The 22769-nt window shown below is 44.2% G+C and overlaps 7 protein-coding genes across 7 annotated transcripts; 3 read left to right on the top strand and 4 right to left on the bottom strand.

The window, feature by feature from the left end:
* Positions 1 to 3123: 3123 nt before the first annotated feature.
* Positions 3124 to 4408, top strand: PHALS_04197 (engulfment and cell motility elm family protein; the record flags this gene model as incomplete). Its single annotated transcript, XM_024722218.1, has 5 exons — positions 3124 to 3347; positions 3419 to 3564; positions 3623 to 3720; positions 3791 to 3883; positions 3944 to 4408. The coding sequence occupies 5 exons, from the start codon at positions 3124 to 3126 to the stop codon at positions 4406 to 4408; spliced, it is 1026 nt and encodes a 341-aa protein (XP_024573317.1).
* A 42-nt stretch (positions 4409 to 4450) lies between these two features.
* Positions 4451 to 5448, bottom strand: PHALS_04196 (uracil-dna glycosylase; the record flags this gene model as incomplete). The annotated part of the gene is made up of 2 exons (XM_024722217.1): positions 4451 to 4491; positions 4557 to 5448. The coding sequence occupies 2 exons, from the start codon at positions 5446 to 5448 to the stop codon at positions 4451 to 4453; spliced, it is 933 nt and encodes a 310-aa protein (XP_024573316.1).
* Positions 5449 to 6681: 1233 nt separating this feature from the next.
* On the top strand, positions 6682 to 7873 carry PHALS_04195 (uncharacterized protein; the record flags this gene model as incomplete). Its single annotated transcript, XM_024722216.1, has 4 exons — positions 6682 to 7379; positions 7443 to 7489; positions 7562 to 7656; positions 7754 to 7873. 4 exons carry the CDS (start codon positions 6682 to 6684, stop codon positions 7871 to 7873), a joined length of 960 nt encoding a protein of 319 aa, XP_024573315.1.
* Positions 7874 to 8473: 600 nt separating this feature from the next.
* PHALS_04194 (dna binding) lies at positions 8474 to 9559 on the bottom strand (the record flags this gene model as incomplete). The annotated part of the gene is made up of 1 exon (XM_024722215.1): positions 8474 to 9559. The coding sequence occupies one exon, from the start codon at positions 9557 to 9559 to the stop codon at positions 8474 to 8476; it is 1086 nt and encodes a 361-aa protein (XP_024573314.1).
* Positions 9558 to 10965, bottom strand: PHALS_14992 (uncharacterized protein). The gene has a single exon (XM_036407309.1). The coding sequence runs from the start codon at positions 10381 to 10383 to the stop codon at positions 10177 to 10179; it is 207 nt and encodes a 68-aa protein (XP_036263020.1). The 5' UTR covers positions 10384 to 10965; the 3' UTR covers positions 9558 to 10176.
* A 2455-nt stretch (positions 10966 to 13420) lies between these two features.
* On the bottom strand, positions 13421 to 13712 carry PHALS_04193 (uncharacterized protein; the record flags this gene model as incomplete). The annotated part of the gene is made up of 2 exons (XM_024722212.1): positions 13421 to 13439; positions 13504 to 13712. 2 exons carry the CDS (start codon positions 13710 to 13712, stop codon positions 13421 to 13423), a joined length of 228 nt encoding a protein of 75 aa, XP_024573312.1.
* A 5922-nt stretch (positions 13713 to 19634) lies between these two features.
* PHALS_04192 (phosphatidylinositol n-acetylglucosaminyltransferase subunit q) lies at positions 19635 to 21786 on the top strand (the record flags this gene model as incomplete). Its single annotated transcript, XM_024722211.1, has 8 exons — positions 19635 to 20102; positions 20169 to 20280; positions 20344 to 20458; positions 20526 to 21350; positions 21410 to 21431; positions 21481 to 21575; positions 21689 to 21709; positions 21780 to 21786. The coding sequence occupies 8 exons, from the start codon at positions 19635 to 19637 to the stop codon at positions 21784 to 21786; spliced, it is 1665 nt and encodes a 554-aa protein (XP_024573311.1).
* Between the last annotated feature and the right edge of the window lie 983 nt (positions 21787 to 22769).

Genomic DNA, 22769 nt, shown 5'->3' with positions numbered 1-22769 from the left:
TCAAGACTCTCTATGACCTAACATGCCGAATGTGTAATTTTATGAACCCACATACCGCACTTAGGTTATTATAAGCATGTCATTTGCACTTAGTCGATTTGACGTATAAAGCTGTGTCGAATGATGAGATTCCCTTTTTCTCACTAAGCTTGCTTTGTGTTTTGCGCAGAGAAACATTCACAAAGCCATAGCTCTCTTTGCAAGGTGTGACGCAATATTTCCTTCCAAATATCAATTGAACCTTAAGACGCACTTTCAAAGCGTGTGACGGGACTCTTGTTACCACGCCGCCACATTCTTTCAAAACAATTAAAAATAGCCCATGGGGATCTTAGAATAGCGAATTCACTCTTTGCATCTACTGATCTTAAGTGCCTTCATTACCAGAGTCATCGATGATGGATCGCACTTCGTACTTACTGATCCATGCGTGTCCTTGATAACGAAACGATCCATGACGTAGGAGGCCGTCCTACGTAATTGTTCGGTGACTTAATTACTTTTAACCTCATCGGGCACATTCCATTACAATTTGGTGTCTTAATTGTCCATAAACGCACTGAACTCATCCTGAGACAGCAATTGCTCTAGCTCAATGAAAGTTTTGGCAAGAGGTGGTAACGAAAGACTTTCATCTCCTACGAGGACCATGATTTTCATTCACACAAGTGAACTGTTTTTCTCATCACTCACCCGTTCAGTTTCACTCCCCTGCACGAGGTGGTGTCATAAAAAACTGGTGCGTCGCCACTTCCTGTGTCTTCTACAAATCGCTGGTACTTCTGTCTTACACGATAAGCTCAACGCGCTAGGCAAAATCGTCGCGGAATATATTAGACTAATGCATGTTTTGCATCAAATTAATCGCAGCATCGTACCCGCATTAGAAGCACTGCCACTTTCTAGTTCTAAGATCACCAAAGCTATACGTGCATCAGAAGTGCTTCCACTTTTTAATTCATAAATCATCAAAGCTTGCGTGAAAAGTAGTCCATAGCACTAAACCTTTTCGACTTTCCGGTGCTTTGTGGCTCATTATGCTCAAGCCATACCATATTCTGGATGAGAACATATCCTGAAGCCCTATCGATACCACGGTTTACGCAGTCAGAACTCCTTAAAACCACAGGAGGATTAAAAGATCTTCGAAAGTTTGGTGATAATGATTCTCGCGTGACGAACAACTACCGCATATGTATTCAGCAGCTACCGTTTTTGACAATTTCACGTCGATCTTAATTCTGAAAGGCCTCTAAGCCCAACAGACTTTCTACAATTTCACAAACGCCAGGTCCTCGAGGTTAACAACCAAGACATTGGTATGTGAACTCTGAGATAGGCTTTTGGGATGAATTCTATTGGACTCGACCATCATGAGATACAAGCGAGCGGCACGGGGCGGCCTACTACGACTCAAAGCCTCTTGGCGAGGAGCTCGCGGGTGGACCCTTGAAGCGATCCTTTACACATCTAAACCCAAACAGAGGTCCAAACTGAGCAAGTATTTGTGTTGTTACCGATGTACCATCTGCGAACACCATATAACTACGCAGCAGCTAGAAACTGCTCTCGCTCCTGTGCTTGGTTGAGGCTCATTGCCAGTGACCTATTAACTTCAATACTCCAACCGGCATTGGTGGTATGAAAGTTGTGCTCTGCAGTAAACACGATGCATATTGCTTTCTCGAAAATGGGTGGGTGGACACAAAGGGTTTTCGGTGCGAGCTGCACCTGGGAATCTCCACAAAATTGTGACCGTAACCGTTTCCGGAAGAGATTGTACTGCCAACTGCCATCAAAGATATCAAGCTCTAGGCACAGCTCACCATTTATTTGCCTCCGCTGGCAGGTGGACAAGAAATTTGATCAAGCACGGTATGCGTGATTAGGCGTTGCGAACATCCGTGACATCTGTCGCCTAAAGACTTCTTATATTGTGAAATCTACATGAGTGCCGCACGCAAGTGCCCATTTCACGCATGGTCCTAGCGTGGAGATCGCTAGCGCAACGCGCTGCTGCTTCACGGGAGCATGGTCGAAACTCACCCTTCTCTGCGAGAGGGATATCCCATTCCTACCCACAAATGACTGGATGTTTTTCACAAGCGTCCTCACATTGAGCACCTCCTGGCGACCAAAAATAATTTCATTCCTCGAGTCGCTAATTGTGGTGACCCTACCGACGTTCATCTTGCGTGTCTTGTTGTCCTAACGACAGTGGGAAGAACAACTAGAATTATATTCTCACAAAAATACAGTGCTGTCAAGACTCGGCCGTCGAATTGACGACAAGAGCTACCATAGCCAGCGGGGTTGCTGTGCACCCTGCACAGAGGGAATCTGTCCGCGTTCTCTACCTCCCAGAAGAAAAATTCGTATACCTCATTCAAGAGAATCTCTCAGTTAAGTATCGACCTAGTTTGATCTTCCTACTAGTGTCTTGAGTATTTCAAGTTATATCGTGTTCGCACATACTGTTTGCAGTTCCTGTTCTGGAAGTATTAAATATGGAGGAAATGGCGTTTCCAGCCTCCTCGGAAATGAGAAATCGAATTGGACGAAGTAAAACTCAAAGGCAAAACTTACCGGTTGTTGCTCAAAATATATTTTTACTTGATCTGATTTGTCAGATGATACGTCAGACCACGATACGAGACGGGACCACACAATCTTGGCGTATTGATCAAAATCCTGAAATATTCTCAAGAATGTTAAAGATGTTCAAAAAACATACCATCTTGTCTCAACAACGATGGGACAACGGTGCTGCCAGATCAACTGATATTGCCATTACGAAAAAATGCAGCGAAATATTTTGATAGAATTTTACTTGATGCGACTCGATACGGCAACAATTTTGCTTTTCGTGCTTAGCTTCTGAGCTTGCTTAACTGATCAGTCGTCTCAATGCTAAAACGCTCATGGCTAGTATACTTTTTTAATATGAGTCTACATATGCGTCACCAAAGAAAGCTTAAGTTTAACACTAGCTACCGACACTGACATGACACGAACTTCAATTTGTATTGCCTTTACTGAGCTGCAGAGGAGTGCAGATGCGCGAATAAGCAAGCCGTCGTGTAGAAGTAGCAAAATCGTAATGTAATGGATCGGCAATTCTCGATGCCGATTTGCCAATATTCCAGCCAACGTGACTGCTGGAAGTTGCTGTCAATTGCTATTTCGTATCTTGCTTTGCTATGGACGCGTCTCGGCCTCTACTCGCCGGTGACGATAACGATAACGATGAGATCGTCACTCGACCCACAACTTCTTCAATTTGTTGTCGTTCAAGTGGCAATGAAACCCTTAGTGCCAAATCCATGTATAAAGCAAACGGTGACCACGTACCTTACTTTTTCTCTAGCAATGGCAAATGCGAACACACTTCAAGTGAACATGACTGGCATCTGTGCAGTCGATCGTGCAGTAAGTGGCCGTGCTGGAAGTGGATCTTTCCTAGTCGTATTGGAGAGTATGAGGACTTTGCAACGGCAGCGCAGATGGGAGAGATCTACGCATTGCGACAAACGGCACGCAAACAATTTGAACCAACTTTACCAGGTGATCCACTGCCAATGCGATATATACGCCTATCTTTTGACTTTTGACCTTCTTACAGAAGACGATAAAATGTTGCAACACCTTTGGGATGGCTTATACCCCACATTGCCTTACGAAGGCCGCGTCAACGTGCGATGGCGGGACGTTGGTTTTCAAGTGCGTTCGACTAGCGGAACTGGAGTGTAAACCACTGGACTGATATTGATGCTTGCTTTTTACTATGCAGAATGACGACCCGGCATCGGATCTGCGCACATCTGGACGACTAGCCATTCAGATGCTTCTTTACTTCTCAGACCACCTAAATGACGAATTTAAGGTGAATGTCCAAAAAGCAACAGCGTTTTCTCTGATCATCTGATCGTTTTTCATCGTACAGCGAATTATTCGCGAGAATCGTTTTCCTATGTGCATATGCGCGCTCAATTTGCTGGAAGTGTTGCTGTGTCATCTTAAACTGAAAGAGCCATTGCCACTTGTTTGTCCGTGTTGTGGCACGGAAAATGCTGAGCTTGAAACGTCAAAGAAGCCAAGTCAAACCCATCCGGAACTGTGTGGCTTCATAGCACTTGTGGAAGACGCGTCTGCTCATCAAATATCCTTTTCAGGAGGTGGACCTGCAGAAACTGCTTTGGCACACATATTCGTGCATTCGCTTCTAGTTATGGATGGCGTGTGGAAGCAGCAGCTGCAACGAGATCCAACTACAACGCTGATGCACTTCCGCGAAGCTTTAGTCGAGACAAGAGTGCGTATTGTAGCTTTTCTATCACGCCGACAAATGCGTTTGACACTTAAAGAACTCGATAAGTGGGGTTATCGACAACGAGCACGGTGCCAGTGAGGCTATCATAGGTCGGCACTTTTTGATAAGGAAAAAGTACATTTAGTAAACAAATATGCGGCTAGACCAACGTATACGATCTCCTGAATAGCATGTATATATCTGTTTGATTAAAGCTAACAAACGCTCCAATCAATAGGCTCCTTACCGTGATCTACGAGATATGTATTAGCACGCGAAAAGCATTTGGAGCCCAGAAATGGAGCGTTCGTCTTTGAAGCTCCAAGTGGTGACGGATGTGAGGAGCGGACCACTAGATGCCGCTTTGCATCAATAAGCACACCTTTTTCTTGCGCAGGTTTCCCCCAAAGCATAAATACGACGTTTGAGGCGTCTTTGTTTATAGTAGAAATGATTGCATCTGTCAAGTGTTCCCAGCCCTGCTTCTTGTGCGAATTAGGCTCCCCCTGACGCACCGTTAGTACTGTATTAAGAAGAAGAACGCCTTGACGACTCCAGCAGGTCAAGCAGCCATGAGATGGACGAACAATGCCAACATCATTCATGGCCTCTTTAAATATGTTTTTTAAACTCGGTGGCGGTGGAATTCCACGACGCACTGAAAAGCTTAGCCCGTGTGCCTGCTGTGGTCCATGATACGGATCTTGGCCCAAAATTACAACCTTCACATCTGCAAACGCACAATCACGCAGAGCCGCGAATACGTCAGTCGGTGGTGGGTAAATGGTCTTTTTGTGGCCTTCCTCCGCCTCTAAAAAACGTGTCAGTGTCTTGAAGGAACCATGCGCAAATTCCTTTTGCAGCATATCAAACCATGATTGATGCATGAGTGAGCGCAGCTGCACCAGCTTCTGCAACTCTGCAAATTTCATTACTCGCCCGGCGTCGCCGTGGAGTTGCTCTAGGCCTTGTTCGTCCAGAGTATTCTCAAGACTAGTACACGTCTCAATATTTTGAACACTTTTATTCTCAGTTACCAAGTTCGGTTTATCAATGCCTATATTCTTATCTGTGCAGCGCTTCTTGGCCAGTGGCTGCGCACCGAAAAACGTGCGAATATCGCGAGTCGCTCTTGCCATTGCGGTTCGCAAGAAATGATATTCAAACCGATAATATTATATATTTCATATTTTTGAGAGTTAAATCAAATTTGCTTTGGAAGAATTATCGATAAACTTTTACATCGACCATGAAACTCATTGGTAATTCTTCTACCTGGCCTGGTAGAGGGATTTGCTCTCAATGACTGAAAGAAAAAAATAGCAAGGTGTTTTGGGTAGAATCATTTAGTGATTCTGAAAAGGTTGGCGAGGAAACCGATCGCTATCTGAGATTGGAAGATTTATGACATAAGCTTTTAGCCAGATGAAAGTGTATATTGGTCGCTTATGGTGGTCACCTCTGGAACTGTGAAGCTACTGATTGATTGCAATATTGCTTCTTGCCTCACCGTTGTCATTCTCAGCTTATCCGACTTAGAGACTACTTGAGCAAGGATGAAAAGGAGAAGCGATCCAATCGATAGATACGCTATCGAGCCTTAATTGTATCTGCTCGTGGTGATGAGCAACGTCGACTAAGAGAAAACAAGTGAGTGTTTACTTATCATGACTGCGCTGAGGCTTTACTGCGAAAATCCAGATATGAGGAGACAAAAGTATGCATTGGCATTTAATCAGAAGGCTGCGACCCTTGAGTACTATGTTTTCTTGTCAAAGAAGTTTCACATACCAGATACCTCACATCAGGCGCAAACTCCGAGCAAGTCTTCAAAAGACAATTCCAATATGTGCTTTCAACGGTCTAATTGCTGGTTGTTTCGATGTCAATTTATCTGCATAATACAAACACGCTTCGTGTAAACTTAGTATTTTATAAAACCCGATTCGTGTGATGATAATAGTAACAAACTGCAATTGAGCGCTCTACTTGGTTCTTTAGTGGTTGTATCTGACTTGCTCGTTGGAATATCCAGGTTATATTCGGAGGGCAAAAGTGCAGCAACAATTACGTAATCGCCCCGTAAAAAATTTCCATACTTTTAGCTGCTTGAAAAAGCAGTTCAGCAAAAATTTGAGAGGAATTTTTTCAAATCGTTGATGAAACTTTGATGGGAGGTATGCTCGCGATACTGGATATATATAACAAGCGGCTTGTTTTTTTTAAACGGGCGTACTCGTCGCTGATGTGCCAACAGCAAGTCAAATGACAATTCTACCTTTTATCCGTGTGGAGAACACATTTCTCTCCAAACCTGAAGTCACATGTATATCAATTTAGGTCCTCAATCTTCAAAATAGGTTACCAACCTAATGGAGGACGAATTAATTGCGCAGCGCGATGCGGCCGTTGCTGTGACCAAGGAGCTTCAACGTCAGCTGCAGAATCGCTGTGCGGAGATGGAACGAACATTCGAACGTCGTACGCTGAATGCAGAACGATTGCGTCTACACGCTGAAGAAAAACTTCGCCGTTCATTAGAGGACCGTGACTGGAGCGAAAGCTGTTGCCGCCAGTTGTTAGTGCTGACCCTGTTTTTTGGCTGCGGTGGCGCCGTTGCAGGATGGTCCACCGGATTGCTAGTGCTAGTAGTGGCTGGCGAGCCATTTGTAGGTTTCCTAATGGTGCTGCCTGCTATGGCTCTCGGCATGCTGATGGGGATGGCGGTTGCTAAGACAAAGATCCATCTGGAGACAAATCGCCGGTATACCAGGAACAAAGACACATGCAGACATTTCGAGGTAGAGACAGCCATCAATAGCGGTTTAGGAGAGAAAGAAGTGCCTCTGGCGCCACTGGGGAGCGTTTTGGGCATGGAGGACGTTGCAAGTGAAAACTTTCGGTCGTGGGAGCAAGACAGTCACGGAACGGAAGCTAAAGAGATAGATGTGGCAGCAGGTCCCACATCTTTTCTACACTTTGGCTGGAGAGCGGCGTGGTTTACGCTACATGCCACTAAGGATATTGCGGTGGGGATGTATCATGGAGGAGACTACATACGCAGCATATTGTACCCATCCAAAGCCACGCACGAGAAGAAGAAATCTTAAGCTAATATTGGGCGGATAATCAGCGAAGATCTGGAAGCAGATTGTGGCCGTTGCTTTAATTGCTCTGAATGTACGAGTATTTATAAATTGTGTCAAGCGATACTACATTTCGCCGTTTGCCCTAAGGTTGCTATGATACAAGGTTTAAGGAAATGCCGTTTTTCCACTGATGTCGGAAAACTTATGATTCATGTGTGCGCCGGCAGGGCTAGTGAATATGTACCATCTGCAATCGTAGTGCGTTCTTTTCTACTCATCTTGCAATATCAGTGGTTGACATAACGCAATAAAATGTCGACATATCGCTTGTCGCTGTTTCATCTGCTGTCTGCAGGTAACGAATCGTGAGTCCGCAATTATGTCATCGGACTGGTCTAGATCGGGCATGTATATCAGTAACTTGTGGAGTGATAAGCTTCGACAGTGGCACGCTACTTGCACTGACCTATCATGATATATATAATACTGTACTGATGTCAGTTCATCTCATAACAATGCTCAGTCCATGAACACCTCAAGGATTCGTGCAGTGATGCGGAAGTTTAGAGCATCACTTCGGCACCTTTCCCGACGATTGGCGACCGTTTGTTTACCACCACCCATTTGCCGGAATTGATCTATAAAAATTTTAAGACTCTTGTGTGATGAGAAGCATTTTGAGCCGTTTGCATGATGAAGTTACTGCTCTGACTCCGAATTGGATTTTTATTTGCTACAAGCTGACATTGCCAGATGGAATTCTAGCATCACTATTGTGTGAAACGTCGATCCGACCTCGTCCAGCTGTCATCAGCAGATGTCTTATATGCCTCTAAGAATTATAGCACTGACGATATGCACAATTTTGCTGTTGAAGTTACAATGACATCAACATATCTTTTATCGAAAGTGCTGGATTGTGAGTGCGCGAAATTCAAATTGAATGGACCCGCAACAAGGTTTACAATAGGTTATATATTACACTGATCTACAAAGGCGATATCACTGTGAAAAGTTCCCTTACAGCTTGTCATTTGCTTCCGCTGTTCAGCCGTATGTCCTCTCGCTTTCCAATTTACAATGAAAGATCACTCACGCCTGATGGGCTGGCTTCTTTAATTATGCCTTGCTTAACGTCGCTGGAGTAGCTGCTAGTGTTTTGACTTGAGAAATCGGAAGAAATCTCAAACGGTACAAGGCTGAACTCGATGGCGGTAACTGAATTATCGTCATCGATTAAAGCTGACGCCATGAGGGTGAGCGTCAAAATGCTGTTTTCAGCACCTTGGGCTTGTACTATGGCGCTAAGGGGCTTCAAGCTGCTGCTAACTGATTGCATAATCGCTTCAAGCTTACTATTGTCTAGACAGAGACTGGAGCGAAGCGTGTTGATATTCATTAGGTTATCTTCAGTCTGGCCAGTCTGCGCCAAGAAGGCCGAATTGACAGCCATTAGTCGCATGTTCAGATCGACAAGAATACGCGGAGTCGAAGACTGATCAAAGCATCGCTTGAACACAGTATCCATAGGGTTCCCATTCTGGGATTGTGAACGGAGGGTGTCGGCTTGTTTCTCTGCTCGCTCGGCTTTTTGTTTGGCAATCAGTAGATTACTACGTAGCATACCAACATAGTGATACGTGTTGTCCAGAATTGATTGTTTGTTCTTCTTAGATTGCACACCAGCCTCGTCCAGCAGTGACTTCAGTTGATTAATGCGATCATTCAATTTAAACATTCGCTTTTTCTCTTTCATATTAAGATCCTCACGCGATCGTTTGGAACCGGAATGCGACGGTGTATTGTCACCCGCTGAACCTCCAGAATTATAATCCGTAGAAACATGCAACATCTGAGCAGTCATTTGAGGTGGGGCATAGTATTGACCTGGATGATGCATACTCATCATGATAGGTTCATGGTCAAAGTCACCTTGATGATGCTGCGGAGTCTGCACTTGGTGTTGTGGCGTCTGTTGCATTGATTGTTGTGACGTGATGCTGTTTGGATGGACTAGCTGATGAAAGTCGTGAATTCCTGGACCGTGATGAAAGCCGCCACCATTGTCAAGCGAAGAGTTGAAAAGCTTAGGTCGATCGCTGTGCTGGTGGTGAGTTACGGCCGTCTGGTAGTGCGAGTAGCCATAGTCGTTTTGAAGCATCTTGTAAATTTATCGGGCGGTTAGAAAGAAAGTTTGTTGAATATAATCAGCCAGGTGTTTGGTTGGACCAGGAAATGAAATGGTGCTGGACCTTTGGGATGACAGTGAGTGGGATACGGCCAAATGGAAAATGAGCAGCTGGTAGAGGAGACTGGCGATTCGAACTGGAACAAGGTGATATCAAATTGAGGAGGGAGCGGCTTGCCGTCTTATCGCGAAGCCTCTACCGACAAGAAAGCGAGGAGTGGGCTATCTCTTTCAGAAAGGACTAGGGCCCGCAAAATTCCACGCTCGCAACCAATGCAAAAACGAGACATGTTTTTGCAAGTCTTGTATGATAAAGGGTCCAATGAGCGTGAAGAGCTTACATAATAGTGCCTGAGTTGACAAGTACAAAGTATGCATACTTGCGGCACGCTTCCCATCTTACACGCAAGCTCCACTCTCACCCATACAACAACATTCTTCAAGGTGAGGTTGTACGCCCTAAGCAAATAATTACGGTATGAAGTGAAATTCATTAATTTTGTCTTTTAATTGCCGCTGCAAATTTCCTTTGCCACAACGAGCTTTCTTTCGAGCTGAAGTTGCCTCTCAAAGATCAGCAGCCGGGGCGCCTATCGTGACCAGCTGCCGGAGACTACCAAAATTGACGATCCAAGTTTACGGTGGACTGTAACAGCCGGCGTGCACAGCACATGGTTTTTTTTTGGTGAGTTAGGGCAAATGCAAGACAGCATTTTCTGGGGACGCATCTGAAAGCTCGATATTCTACTGTACAGCTGCTTTCGTTCCAGGGGTAGCGACGCAGTGACGACTGACATTGCAGATCAAACAAGATGAGTTTGACACTGCAGCATTCCTACATTGCGCACGTACCCTTGTGGTTGTAGTGACCGATAAAAGAGGATCACTGGCAGCTGCTTTCGACGAGCTGCTGTTTGGCTGAGTCAGGAAGCACCGCACCACATGGAGTCTGCATAGAGCAGTCCGACGGCCAGAACAGGTGGTTGGGTATCGACATGCCGAAATGATTGATGAAAACGATGCTAGCGTCTAACTTTCGTATCTGTTGAGGGTGCTGACGCCATTGCACTTGCTGGATACCAACTCCGCATAGCCATTCCCCTTGCCTCAGCATCCCGACATGGAGCTTTGAATTTATTTATAAAAACTTCTGTAAACAACAAGTTTACAAAGAAGCTCATCGTTACTGAAGCCACCACATTAAAGTACCAATATGCATACTAGCTATCTACATGTATCAATTTATGAAAAGGATGCAAATCGAAAAATCACTGCAACATTAACAGTGGCATACAAATTGTTGCCGGGAGCTGATCCTAGAGAAATTTATCCATGATAAGCAAATAAATGGCAGCGACGTAGCACAACAAATCTGCGGCCATCCTGAGTGATTTACGCGATAAGAATTAGATACCCTTTTTATGAGAAAAGCTGGAAGGTATGTTCTTTATAGCTCTGATACGACCTTGAAGGAGTTCATGTGACGCTCGTTCTATGGGTCCTCTAATCGTTTCTGCAAAGACTAAGTGAGCATTGCACTTCTTTCAGACGCGAAAAAGGATCTTGTCAATGGTAAAGTATGTACAAATTATAGATGGCACGTGTTCGGACTGCTAAGTCAATAGCACCATACTTCGAGTCAATATTCTAGAACTTTCTATTTGATAAAAGCCTTTTACGAGCTTACGTATCCAAACGCAATGAAGCTCACCAAAAAAAAGTTTGGGTAGATATGCATTGCAGTTCGTGTCCTAATGTTAAAATCAACCACCATCAAAAGTTTTCTTCATCAGATAGTGAGCAACATACTGGTAAGGCTTTTTCTATCTGTTTGAACTAGACATATCCGGCGACGCCCGATAAATGGGCCTCTTGGTATTTCTGAAATTTGATTTGTGAGAAATTCGTCAGACTCGTAATGTTACGCGAGAGAATCCCGTGGAATTCCACTATCCAGCACATTTGGCATTTGGAGTCAATTTCTGTAAAATTTACTGATTGGTCAAAGTTATTCGCCAGACTTTTGTGTTCCGATTAGGTGTGTCACTGTAATAAATCTACATATAAGTTTAAGTGTGGCACGATACATTGTTGTGAGCTCTGCCAATTAAATGTGAATATACCTTCAACATAGGTAGGAATTTAAGCTAACGCTAGAATTAACTTTTATCTAGCGCAGAATGCTGGTCGCTTCTCGAATCGGATTCCATACCCCTAATTACACTATGGTAGATTTTTAGTTCGTGTCACCCAAATATCACACACCCATTCGGGTGCGGGTTGGCAGGGCAGACAACTTTTGAATGTGATTGCTCGTCCATTATGGTGACCCATAGCTGGCTGACTTAATCTTATGAGTATCGGACCAGATACCTGCCGGTCCCAGGCCAAGCGAGTTACCACTGATGCCCCAGAATCGATTCAGCATTGGTAGGAGTAGGAGTCATATAAAAAGCCAGAAGCACGATACCTCAATGTGACGCTGCAGATGCTGCTATACTATATAGCTATCATTTTGCGATATCAAACAAGTGAGATGCTTGTACGCAATGGCAGCATCGTCTAAGTTTATCTCCACCTCTCGATACACTCTGATGCATCATTCATATATGGAGCTACGATATATTTAAATATATAATTGATTTTGTGAGTTTGAGCTCGCGATGGGCATATCCTTCATCACCATCGAGCGACGAAGTGTACATTTTCATTCGAGTGATCGAATGTTGACAGGCTAGCGGAACGTTTAAGTCTTTCATTTTCAGCTCTACCAAAGTTTGCACATTCTAACTTGCAGTATACAACATCATCCTTCTGACATAGATCCAAAGCCTAGTGCCTGGGTCTATCATCGTGTTGGAGAACAGAGATTTTAACTGCGTGCTAAAGTACAAAGCTTTAGTGCTATGTATGATATTGATGCAATGGTGGTCAGTAGGACACGGGCTGTCGTGCATCTTTCACAAAAAAGCTTTGACGCAATGATGAGCTCAAACACCTTATCTGGGAGTAGACTCGAATGACTTGTAGAAAGCTTAACTTAGCTGTGCAAAATTGATCTCAATGTTTACATGTAATAGAAATGAATTAAGTTTGAAGTGATACAAACATATCTGTCTTACTGTGCGCGACAATAAGGCCAAATGCACTACATGACGTGTAGCTAAGAGCACACGTATTCCGCCAAGCTCAGTTCTACGGAGTTTCATCGTTCTCATCCATATCAGTACTTTAATTTTACGGAGCTTTGCACTAACATGTGCACCATAAATAAGTACATACATTCTTATACCCTCCCTTACCGAGAGGAGGTTCACACCGGGCTCACACTTATTTTGTCTTTCAGAAGCCATCGAGCAAATATGAGCGCTAAACACAAAAGTCCACTGAGCCTGGAATTTCACTCACCATGAAGTGCCTGCTTTAACGAGCCGTATCACCGGCACTAGGCCCATGTGGGTAGTCACATGACGGGGGGCCGAAAGTATCCTGGTTCGGTGCAATATGATCCGAGTTTAGGCAGCCGCACATGAGTCAATAAACTGGACGAGCAATCACACCGAAAAAGTGTGTATGCCCTGCGAACCCGCTACCAAATAGGTGTGCAGCAGTTGGGTAGGCTGGAGGCCCCACAAACCGAATCGGCCCCGTAGGGGTACGGGGTACGTGACCTCGTCCAAAACAGTCTTGCATTCTGCGCTAGGGAAAGCTTTGTCTTAGCGTGTGTGTTCCGGTAGCTTCGGAGTCCACGCCCCCATGGCTTAACGAGTTCCGGTAACAGGCGCAAATATCGGGTCGACGACATTGAAGCCGTTTTTCGGTCGAATCGATTATCTAAGCTCTTACCAGGTACCTATATTAATACCAACAGTTATACGACATGGCCGTTCATTGAATCAATGGCGTCCTTTGCGCACCGTCTAACCTCTACACGCGTTCTGATATACTTTTCTTCTCTTTGGTGATACGTCACCTCGTATTCAAATTCGCGACGACGACTGGCTCGATATTGATGCTTCAAACTTGACTCAGCAAGCCAATTTTGCCGGCTTATGAGCGCAAGAGCAGCATATACCCTATCATGCCTTGACTCTTGAGTTAATTCCTCAGCCATTAGCCCCCGCATTGAGCGTGAACTTTACAGAACTTTTTTGCGTGGGCTTTCTGGAAAAGGCTTAATGGCGCTCAAAACTTTTTTCCGCGAGCGCTTTCTGACATATCAGATTGCCGCTTCACAAAACTACTACATGCACCTGTAGCAGCAGCAGAACGACACTTCAATGTTCATATACGCCTTATCTAAAAAGTTTGATAGCTAGAAAAGTATCGAAGTTGGTTTGTCCATTTGCTTAGAAGCACAAAATAGCTCATTCATCTGTCTGCCTTTTAAGTCAGCTTCAGTAAGGCAAAATTACAGAATGCAATGTCCCTGAACGCTTATTATAGCGAAACCCAAACCTTGATAATGGTAATGATGCCGAGGTAGATACACATCACCTCAACCTATATTGTCAACAGCCCGTATATATTGATCGGCCTTCCGATACAAACCTCATTGCTGATCAAAGCCGGGTCCCACTCGCGAGTGAAGAAGGCGTTGCGCGCACGACCTTGCTTTCTTCACCCAGATATGACGACAGGAGGTGCACCAAGCTGGAGCGAGTGACGCCAGGGCAATCTTGTTGGCAATGGACATCAAATTTCCATAATTTTCCGCCAAATATTGCCTAATGCCCTAGTGACCCCCCGGGTCACTATCCTTTTCACATCGAATTGAGGTTTACCTGTTCATCGAGCAAGGATCAAATGGTTTAGAGCCGTATGGCTGGCAGACGGCAGGATCTAGATCATTTTAGGCATTGGATGAGCCGTTACGCCGCCTTAAACAGGGCTCTTCAAATCTGGGTGAGTTTGAGTCACGTGAAACACGAGATTTGTTCGCATTCTCTTTAAGATATTGAAAAGGTAGTCCAATCTTGTCCTGAATATGTCCATAAACGGTCAGGTGTAGAGACGTCGCAACTAAGTCATTTGAGCTGTCAACAATATCTATGCAGGGAGACACAACGTATTGTACGAACATATTACCAGCAACATAATGATGTCGTTTCCGCCTGCCTCTGGCGAATGCATATTGGTTTGGCACATCCCACCTTCCCCTATTCGACACATGACGAGCTGATATCAGCAAGTCAAACATTTTTAGCTATATTTTCCCCATTAAAACCGGAGCCACTTCGTGTAGGTGTCAAGATGACACGGTTATTACGATATTATTGATATTGATATTGAGCTGTACAAATAGTCGTGTATCGCGTTGAGCTCAACGCAATGTCAAGTTGTCGAAGCATTTGATACAGTACCCCGATACCCTGCGCAAGTAGTTTTTAGAGAATTCTCCACAAAGCAACTAGCACGATCGGTCTGGTCATCGGTATTAGACTACCAGTTGTGGACATTTTCTCTTTGTGCCAGGCACCTTGAATAGAGTTCGCAAGTAATTTGTGGTAAAGCTGGCTAACAATGGCGGCAAGAAGCCACGTAAAGAAGAAGAGAAGTTATTGAGATATTCTGTCTTTGGGAACGGTATCGTTCTAGCAGCAAGATCACGTATGTATCTTGCTCAGATAGTTTACAAAGACTACGAATTCGTTGCCTACCAAATTTGTCTAAACTAATAGATTGTTAATGCTCTGTTGGACCTCAAAGACGCTGGTGCACGCGACGAGAGTTTAATCTGCTGAAGGCATCTAGCGCTTGCAATCATGAGTGTTCACACAGCTGGCCAAGTCAAATCGTCAGTACAAAGCGCTTACTGATCCGTTAATTTCTTACAAAATGAAAGACCACCCATAAAGCGTTGTACAATATTCTGGACTCGTTTTTTTGATATGAAATATCATGACAAAGCGAGTTTCGAGGTGATCAGTCCACTTTTGAAAAGGAAAAGTGGCGCAAACGTACTGTTGAACGGTTCAACAAGGCGTTATACGAGCTAGCAAGAAAAATTAGCTTTTCAAGGCTTCAGCTACGTAGCACGTGATCCATCCTGTCCGTTGGTGATTCAAATTATCTTGTTCATGTAAGGGGACACGACAGTGACATACGACATTGAAAACGCAAAAGTTCAGATCCGGCATCGCCATCCTTGGAGGTGTCGCCCTCCCAAAATTGTCTATATTTCAATGAAATATGCTGACAACATTGCCGTGTGCAGCATCGCTTTGATCGTATTGATCAAGGTCGGCTTAGAACCAAGCTCATGCATTTAGAGTATGACAAGAGCATACTTGATAGTATATAGCGTCTTGTCATGAACAGGGTGATTAATACAGATCCTAGGTAACCCTTGAGCACCCCGCTCAAAGTAATTACTGCAGTGAGAGGGGCGTCACTCTCTCATGATTCATACCTGAAACCCATCAACTAGGCCGAAAGCACCACATGAAGTGCAGCCGACCGTCTCACTTGCATCACCTTCTTTTGAAAGTGCTTTTCCATCTGCATAGCGATATTTTTATAGTTTTTACTTGGTTAACATGTGCAATTTGTCGTGTGCCTTTAGCTTCTAAGCCACAGAAAGGCGTCGCCAATTACGAGATATATCTGACGTGGAAGCGAGATCCACCGCGCCCTGACGAGAAGGGATGTCATTAAAAAACTAAGGCTTAAGAAACACGTCAACTATTTCTACTCGGGGACAGTGTAACGGAGGAGACGCTTTCTGCCGTACAAAATACGGAGCATGATTGATGAGCGAGAGTATATTCTTCACTCGGCGTTATCTTTATGCATCGGAAAAGCGGCAGGTGGCAAATTTTGTATACATAATAAGCTTAATTTCTCCACCATTTCGCGCAAGCTCAATAGTAAACTCACTTAAGCACGCTGATCTGCCAACAATGATTTCAGGAATGTAAGTGCTATAAAACAGCATGGGCGACTGCGTCTTGCTGAGAAATTTTGACGTAGTTGATGGATACTATCGACTGCGCCGACATTTCTCAGCCTGCAGTGCATAGTTCGGGCGCGACAATCTTGGACAGGCTGGCTATGTCTTAGGAGCTCTCGAACTGTCAGATACATTGAAAAGCATGGTGGTACATGCCGCATTGTGCTTTCGCATCCGCCAAATATGACGATATATGTGTTCATAGATGTGTAGAGTGCGGGATATTCACATTATACACAAGTGAGCAGTGATTGTTTGACAATATAGAAATGTGTAATTCTGCGTCGACGAGATTTCAATTCTGATTTGGCTGATTGGGACAAACATTCTGTCAGTATATCTAGAAAGACAAATACCAGTGCAGATTAAACAATTTATCCACCCAGGCTTCTTAAAAGAGTGGCTTGGCTTTGCCACTCGCTTGCACAACTTTGTCGCAAATATGCCAATAGGTCCTGGCCCTCATCAAATTTCCTAAAAAGTGTAGAATTGCCTGGACCACAGCAAAGGATGCGAACTACATGGCTGTGAATGACAGCTTCATAAATACCTAAATTTTGTTCTCTTCGACTCCAGAAAATGCTTTTTAGTGATATCTGTGACGCTTGGGCCTTTGCCGAGTTATGTGTATTACTCCAAGTGACACCAGTCAACATCAACATGTGATTGCGTTCAAGTCCGCCAGCTTTAGTCGATTGCGCTCTAATTCAACCATGATCTTTACAGATCATGCGTAGTCGGCGCACTGCTCTTACCACAAATTTCAGAGAATGCCAAGATTTGGATTCTTTTAAGCGATTACCCATTGAGATATGTCATTCACAAGGTCTGAACCTTCGCGCACGTAATTCTATATTAGCCTTGCATCGACAACTTTATACGTACAGCCTTCGTGCCGGATGCATTAGGCATATCGTTGCTGATGGATACGCATCCGGTGATATATCTTTGTTAGTTGCCTAAGCAAGATGCCTGAACTCGATGCTGGTAGCAACATCGTCCCCGATAACATCTATTTGGAACCAAAGAATTCATCAGCAAGGTTTGCTGGTGGTATTTGTCATGCTTGAGATCCGAGCTTTATTAGAGGAGTCTAGGGAGCAGTATTCACGGGCATGTTGCAAGAAGTGTATGCCCATCTCATAAAACGGTCGGATTAAACGTACTATTTGTGTTGTGGCGGACATTTTCGGCAGCACGTTCCGAGGACGATCGCGGTGCCGGCGCTAAGTGCTCCTCTGAATCGAGTGTACGTTACGTAACACGTTACACGCCCATTGACCATCGGAGATTTTTAAACACCCCTTCAATTTATCATCTTGAAACTGCCGCTGACTCGCTTATTTTTTTGGTGAAAATAATGTATCGCTAATCATCGGCTTGCTGACATTAATTTTCTTAACAAATTAAGGGTCATATTTCGGCGAGTCTCATGCGCCGAATTAGCCGTACTAAGGCCACGCGCCAGGATGTGCAAAAGCAGTATGCAACAGCTAGAGGCAAACAGATTAAACCTGAATTCGTAGCGAGTAAGCTAGTTTTTACCGGTAAGCTGGCAGCCCACACGCATAGAGGCATCAGGTCTCCGCCGTCGCGCTGCGGCTCCTTCTAGTCAAAGAAATCAATTCGTTTGGTTTAATTTATTTTGCAAAAGTCGTTGTAGCTTTCGCGCTAGCAAATTGGCAATTGTAACTCTCTTAATCAGGACGTTTCTAACGATCCGCTGCAAAACGTCAAACATGTAAGGAATGGACACGGGATACACTGCTTGTGCGAAGAAGAGATGGGTTTGCAGAACGCAGCTTTCTTCTTGTTTGGAGCTTCCGTATCTGTCTCAAAGACGGCAGAGGTGCCAGGTCTGGACTCGCAGAGTCGCTATGACCATTTTGGTTAATAACAGGATCTGATACCTCGCCAAAAATTGCTGGTAGATTGTCGGCCACGAACGTCGTTGAGTCACGAGAGCACTATTCCTGATGCGGATCATACAGGCACTGTATGCTTCAGGTTGAGGAAAAGAAATTTATGTTGTGCTGACCGCTCACACTGTTCGATAAAAGAACAATCACGCGAATAGAGCATCTAAATGAAATATCCGATAAAGTTGATATTCATATGCCGACCATAGTCTAAGATTTATTATCTAAATGCAACGCTTACTCGTACGCTTCTCAAAAAAACTACGCATTGTCAAAAGTGGACAGCTCGCAGATTGAAGATGATATCGACCGTTAAGCTCGAGAACTTGGGCCGCAAATAATATTTCCATATTAAAACATGCATTTGCATATAAGCGAGACCTTTCACAGCTAACTTTCCCGCAGATAGCGGGACTCGACTATAAGGCGTATATGAGCAACGTAAAGGTGGAGTACGCGTCTGCACCAATCCGGCAAATGGGTAATTCGTGGGACCACAAAGACGAAAACGGAAACGTGCGAGAACGAACTTGTGCACCAGCTATGGAATCGAGGACTCACGAAGCACTCGGTTGCTTTAGAGTCCCTCGATTCCGCTCCTGGTTGTGGAACACGGGTCCGTCCTCTGTGTTTTTGTTTATAGACTGAATACTGCCTCTGTACGATGTGCACGATGATGCAATTGCAATATACCATGATTAGATAGATTCCTCGCCACAGTAGCATCAATACAGAAGTTTATCCAGACCTAGACATGTTTACCAGCTATTATGTAGATATAAATAAACTTCCTCGTACATCTAGGTTTCATTATTTGCAAAGCTCCAGCCTCATTAATGTCTAAGCAGACGGCGATACGAGAATGTGATAGGCATTTGGGTGCCTCAGTTATAATCTGCTTTCAGGACATAGCTCTTTGCGGTCTACCTGAGGTGACGGTGTAATCCAACACCGTTGATTTATGCGGTGTCCTAAAGGTAAAATACATTTGTCGAAGCTATCCGAAGAGCGTTCAAACTTAATAGTCTTCCGGCTTAACTAATTAATTATGATGTGCAGTAAACTCTATTTAAGTGCAGTATGGCTTTTGTCGGCCATGTCACCAGATTAGCTCTTTCGATAATGGGATTTTTTGGGTCACGCAATTAAGTCCTAAGGCAAAAAATTCGACTTAAAGATGGATTACAGGGTGGTGTATTGGCCGAGGCACTTGTGGATGTCTGCCTCTACCACTGCATCTTTATCGACTGTGTTCTGCCGGCGTCTTTCTCCTACTTCTGTGTGTGTCGTGTCGCTTGACGCAACACCTTCAAGTGATCTTGAGCTTTTGACCGCAAAAGGCTCGGAATCTTGCCGCGTTATACTGTTCGACACGGAAGTGGCAGCAATTGGAAGCGACGATACACGTTATATTCCGAAGCCTTTGCGACAAATGGAGAAATACTTTCAATCTTGCAACAATTGTGACAAGATAGCAGCCACATCATCAAAACGGGCGAAATGGAATGTTTTACAGACTTTGGGTTTTTACGTTCTGCATGTGCCAATTGCTACGCTGCTGACTATGACTACCGCACTAAAGCAAATAATACATGAGACAAAGACCCCGTCATGGCTTATTACAGGTGGCGGTAAGAATTTGTCGGTAGGAAAGTCGATCATGCGCGCTGCAGTTTGGAGACGTGTTAATGTGGATTTCTTCTCTTTGCAGGAGCTGTCGACGTTTTTGTCTGTGCTATCCTTGCAGGGACATAATGCAGCACACATTGTTAATCGCTTAGAGCACTTGTATCGCAAAAAGGGGAGACTTTCACGGCAAGAAAGTAAGCTCTTCCTTTGAGAATATTTGTTCTGTTTGCTTACAAAAGCGCTTATTTGTTTTGTAGAGCGAGAACTCCTACAAATTTGCAACTTTATATGCTTTTTTTTGCTCGATGTGGCACTAGGGCGAATGCTCCTAGCCTACGTAATCACGACACCATTTCTGCAAGCCTTCGACACGTGCGTGCTTTCGGTAGAACTGATGCGTATGCCATTTACCTCTGACGCCATCTTGCTCTTATCACAGCTGTCCGAAGCTAGTTGTGGATTTTTTGCGCAGCAATGTGGAGTGGCTAATGGGAGCACCCGCGGGTTTTAAGCTAAACAAACCCCTGGCTACAATTTTAGGAAATGGCATTCTCTTATGGCTGCATTTGTGGAATTTTCTTTCTGAGCAACTGGTGGATGTAGCGAAAAGTATCCACCTGGGCTGGTGGCTCCTACAAATAACTCATTTTTTGGGTCTGACGCTACAGTTGACGTTACTGGCAGATATTGTGAGCCTGACGACATGGCATTCGCATTGGGTCTACCTCTACTTTGCAAAGCTTAATCGTGTACAATTTCAGCTGTTTTCGTCATTATCGAAGCTTTTTTGTGGGAGGAAAAATAATGTGCTTCGTCAACGCGTTGACACATGCGAATATGACATCGGACAGCTTCTGTTGGGCACACTTATATTTACTATCTTAACATTTCTCGTGACGACCAATTTGGTTTTCTTTGCCTTCTTCGCGGTAGTGCGCGGAAGCATCAAAATGATTTTGTTGCTGCTGTGGCTGCCAGTTGTAGCATTAAACTCACTGCCCGTGGCCTCACTGATTTATCGAGCGTGGAATCCATTCTTTTTTGTCGTTGGGATGGAGCTTCAAACATTTGATTGCATGCCAGACAATGAAATTGTCTTTAGAAATGTGGGCGTGGGTCGTCAGTCACCGCGTTTAGATGCTCAGCACAAAAGTGCACTTCGACAAGTGTTTGCATCCAGAGAAAACAGCAACATTTCAAACTGTGACAACGCCATATTTCAGCTCGTGCCAATCACTTCCAGCTACACTGAGCAATTTATCAGGTTCGTTCGTTCGTTGTCTGTATGATACCGTGTTACTTACCCCACAATGCTGGATAAAGGCTGCGTACATACCTACAGGCGGTAGGTGCTCGCTACTCGCTGACTGTCATTGTAAAAGCGTTTTTGTTAGGAAGCACTGGAGTTGATCAAGTCCCGTCGAGTGTCCTGTTGGGCTACTTTGAATCATCAAATAGAAGCCATGAAAAACCCAGTACCAAATAATATGTAAGATTGAGCTTGCAGTTGAAATGTCGACCGATGAGCCTCATTGATGCCGCTCCATCCGTTTTGATGGACGTTTGGATCACTTGACTATCGTGATGTTTTGCAATTGCTAGTACAGCGCAGTGTATTACTCCGTACAAGCATTTTATCGACAGTCATTTGTACTAGTTTCTAATCACTATGCTTTGTTGAAACATCTTGTAGCTTTTGATCCAAGGGTCACTTTTTCAATAAATTTATAGCGCGACGGCAAAAATAGTAAGTTGTAATTTTGCATTCCTGCATAATTCGGTAGTCAGAAAATAAACAGAGAAACACAACGTAAATTTAACATTGTGCCACAAGATTTATCAGACATTGATGAACCGACTCGAGTTGTGCTTGGGACACATTTCTCATGCCCGATCGTCCAACATCATGTTCATGCTGAGGGGTGACGTGCCCCCAAACTCATGATGTAGCAGGTTTCAATTTATAATGGCATCCTCGTTCAGTAGAACGTCAATACAAGACATTTACAGAGCTACACCAGTCCATGCACTCGCACAGGTGTCTCCATGGAGATCTAACATGGCAAAGTATTCTGACCAAGGTTCTCCTTGAGAAATACAAAAGTTTTAGAGTTATAAAGGTGAAAGTTGCGTTCCTGCTAATCCAAGCCATCGAAGTCTGGCTTGGTGGTGCTGCACCTAGTGTGCCACTTACAGCGACATTGCTTTAGCGTCTTGACACTGTTACAAATATTCTGAGCTTGTAATTACCACTTGTGTGGTTCAGCGCTTAGCAGAAGCATTTTAGCGTTTCATGAAGAAATCGCTTTTATTCCACCGACATCTTATTAGGAATCCTTTGAATGTGTCTCGTCAGCATCCTCTTTGCTGGCCTTCTCCTTCAGGCGAGTGGTAGCTGCTACCAATTCTCGGGCCGTCAATAGTAAAGCCAATCGAACACGATAATAGATTAATCGTGTCTTGTAGAACGGGGATGGGATCACAGTAGTAGTCCTCCTAGAGTATCTCCAAGATTCAGTCGTTGTTTGATGACATGCACTTCAAAGTGCAACAGGGATATTGCGAAGCCATACACAGAAGGAGCTCTCGACTCTTAGAGTCTGCTTTAGCAAACGTAATGAAAATTCGACTTGAAATACCAAGTACACAAAATCGCTTAAGTTTAAGAGTAATATATGAGAGA

The sequence above is a fragment of the Plasmopara halstedii genome (genome assembly GCF_900000015.1).
Source record: "Plasmopara halstedii genome assembly, contig: Scaffold_253, whole genome shotgun sequence".
Lineage (NCBI taxonomy): Eukaryota > Oomycota > Peronosporomycetes > Peronosporales > Peronosporaceae > Plasmopara > Plasmopara halstedii.
The sequence above is the reverse complement of the archived record's forward strand: the minus strand, read 5'-3'. Positions and strand labels throughout refer to the sequence as shown.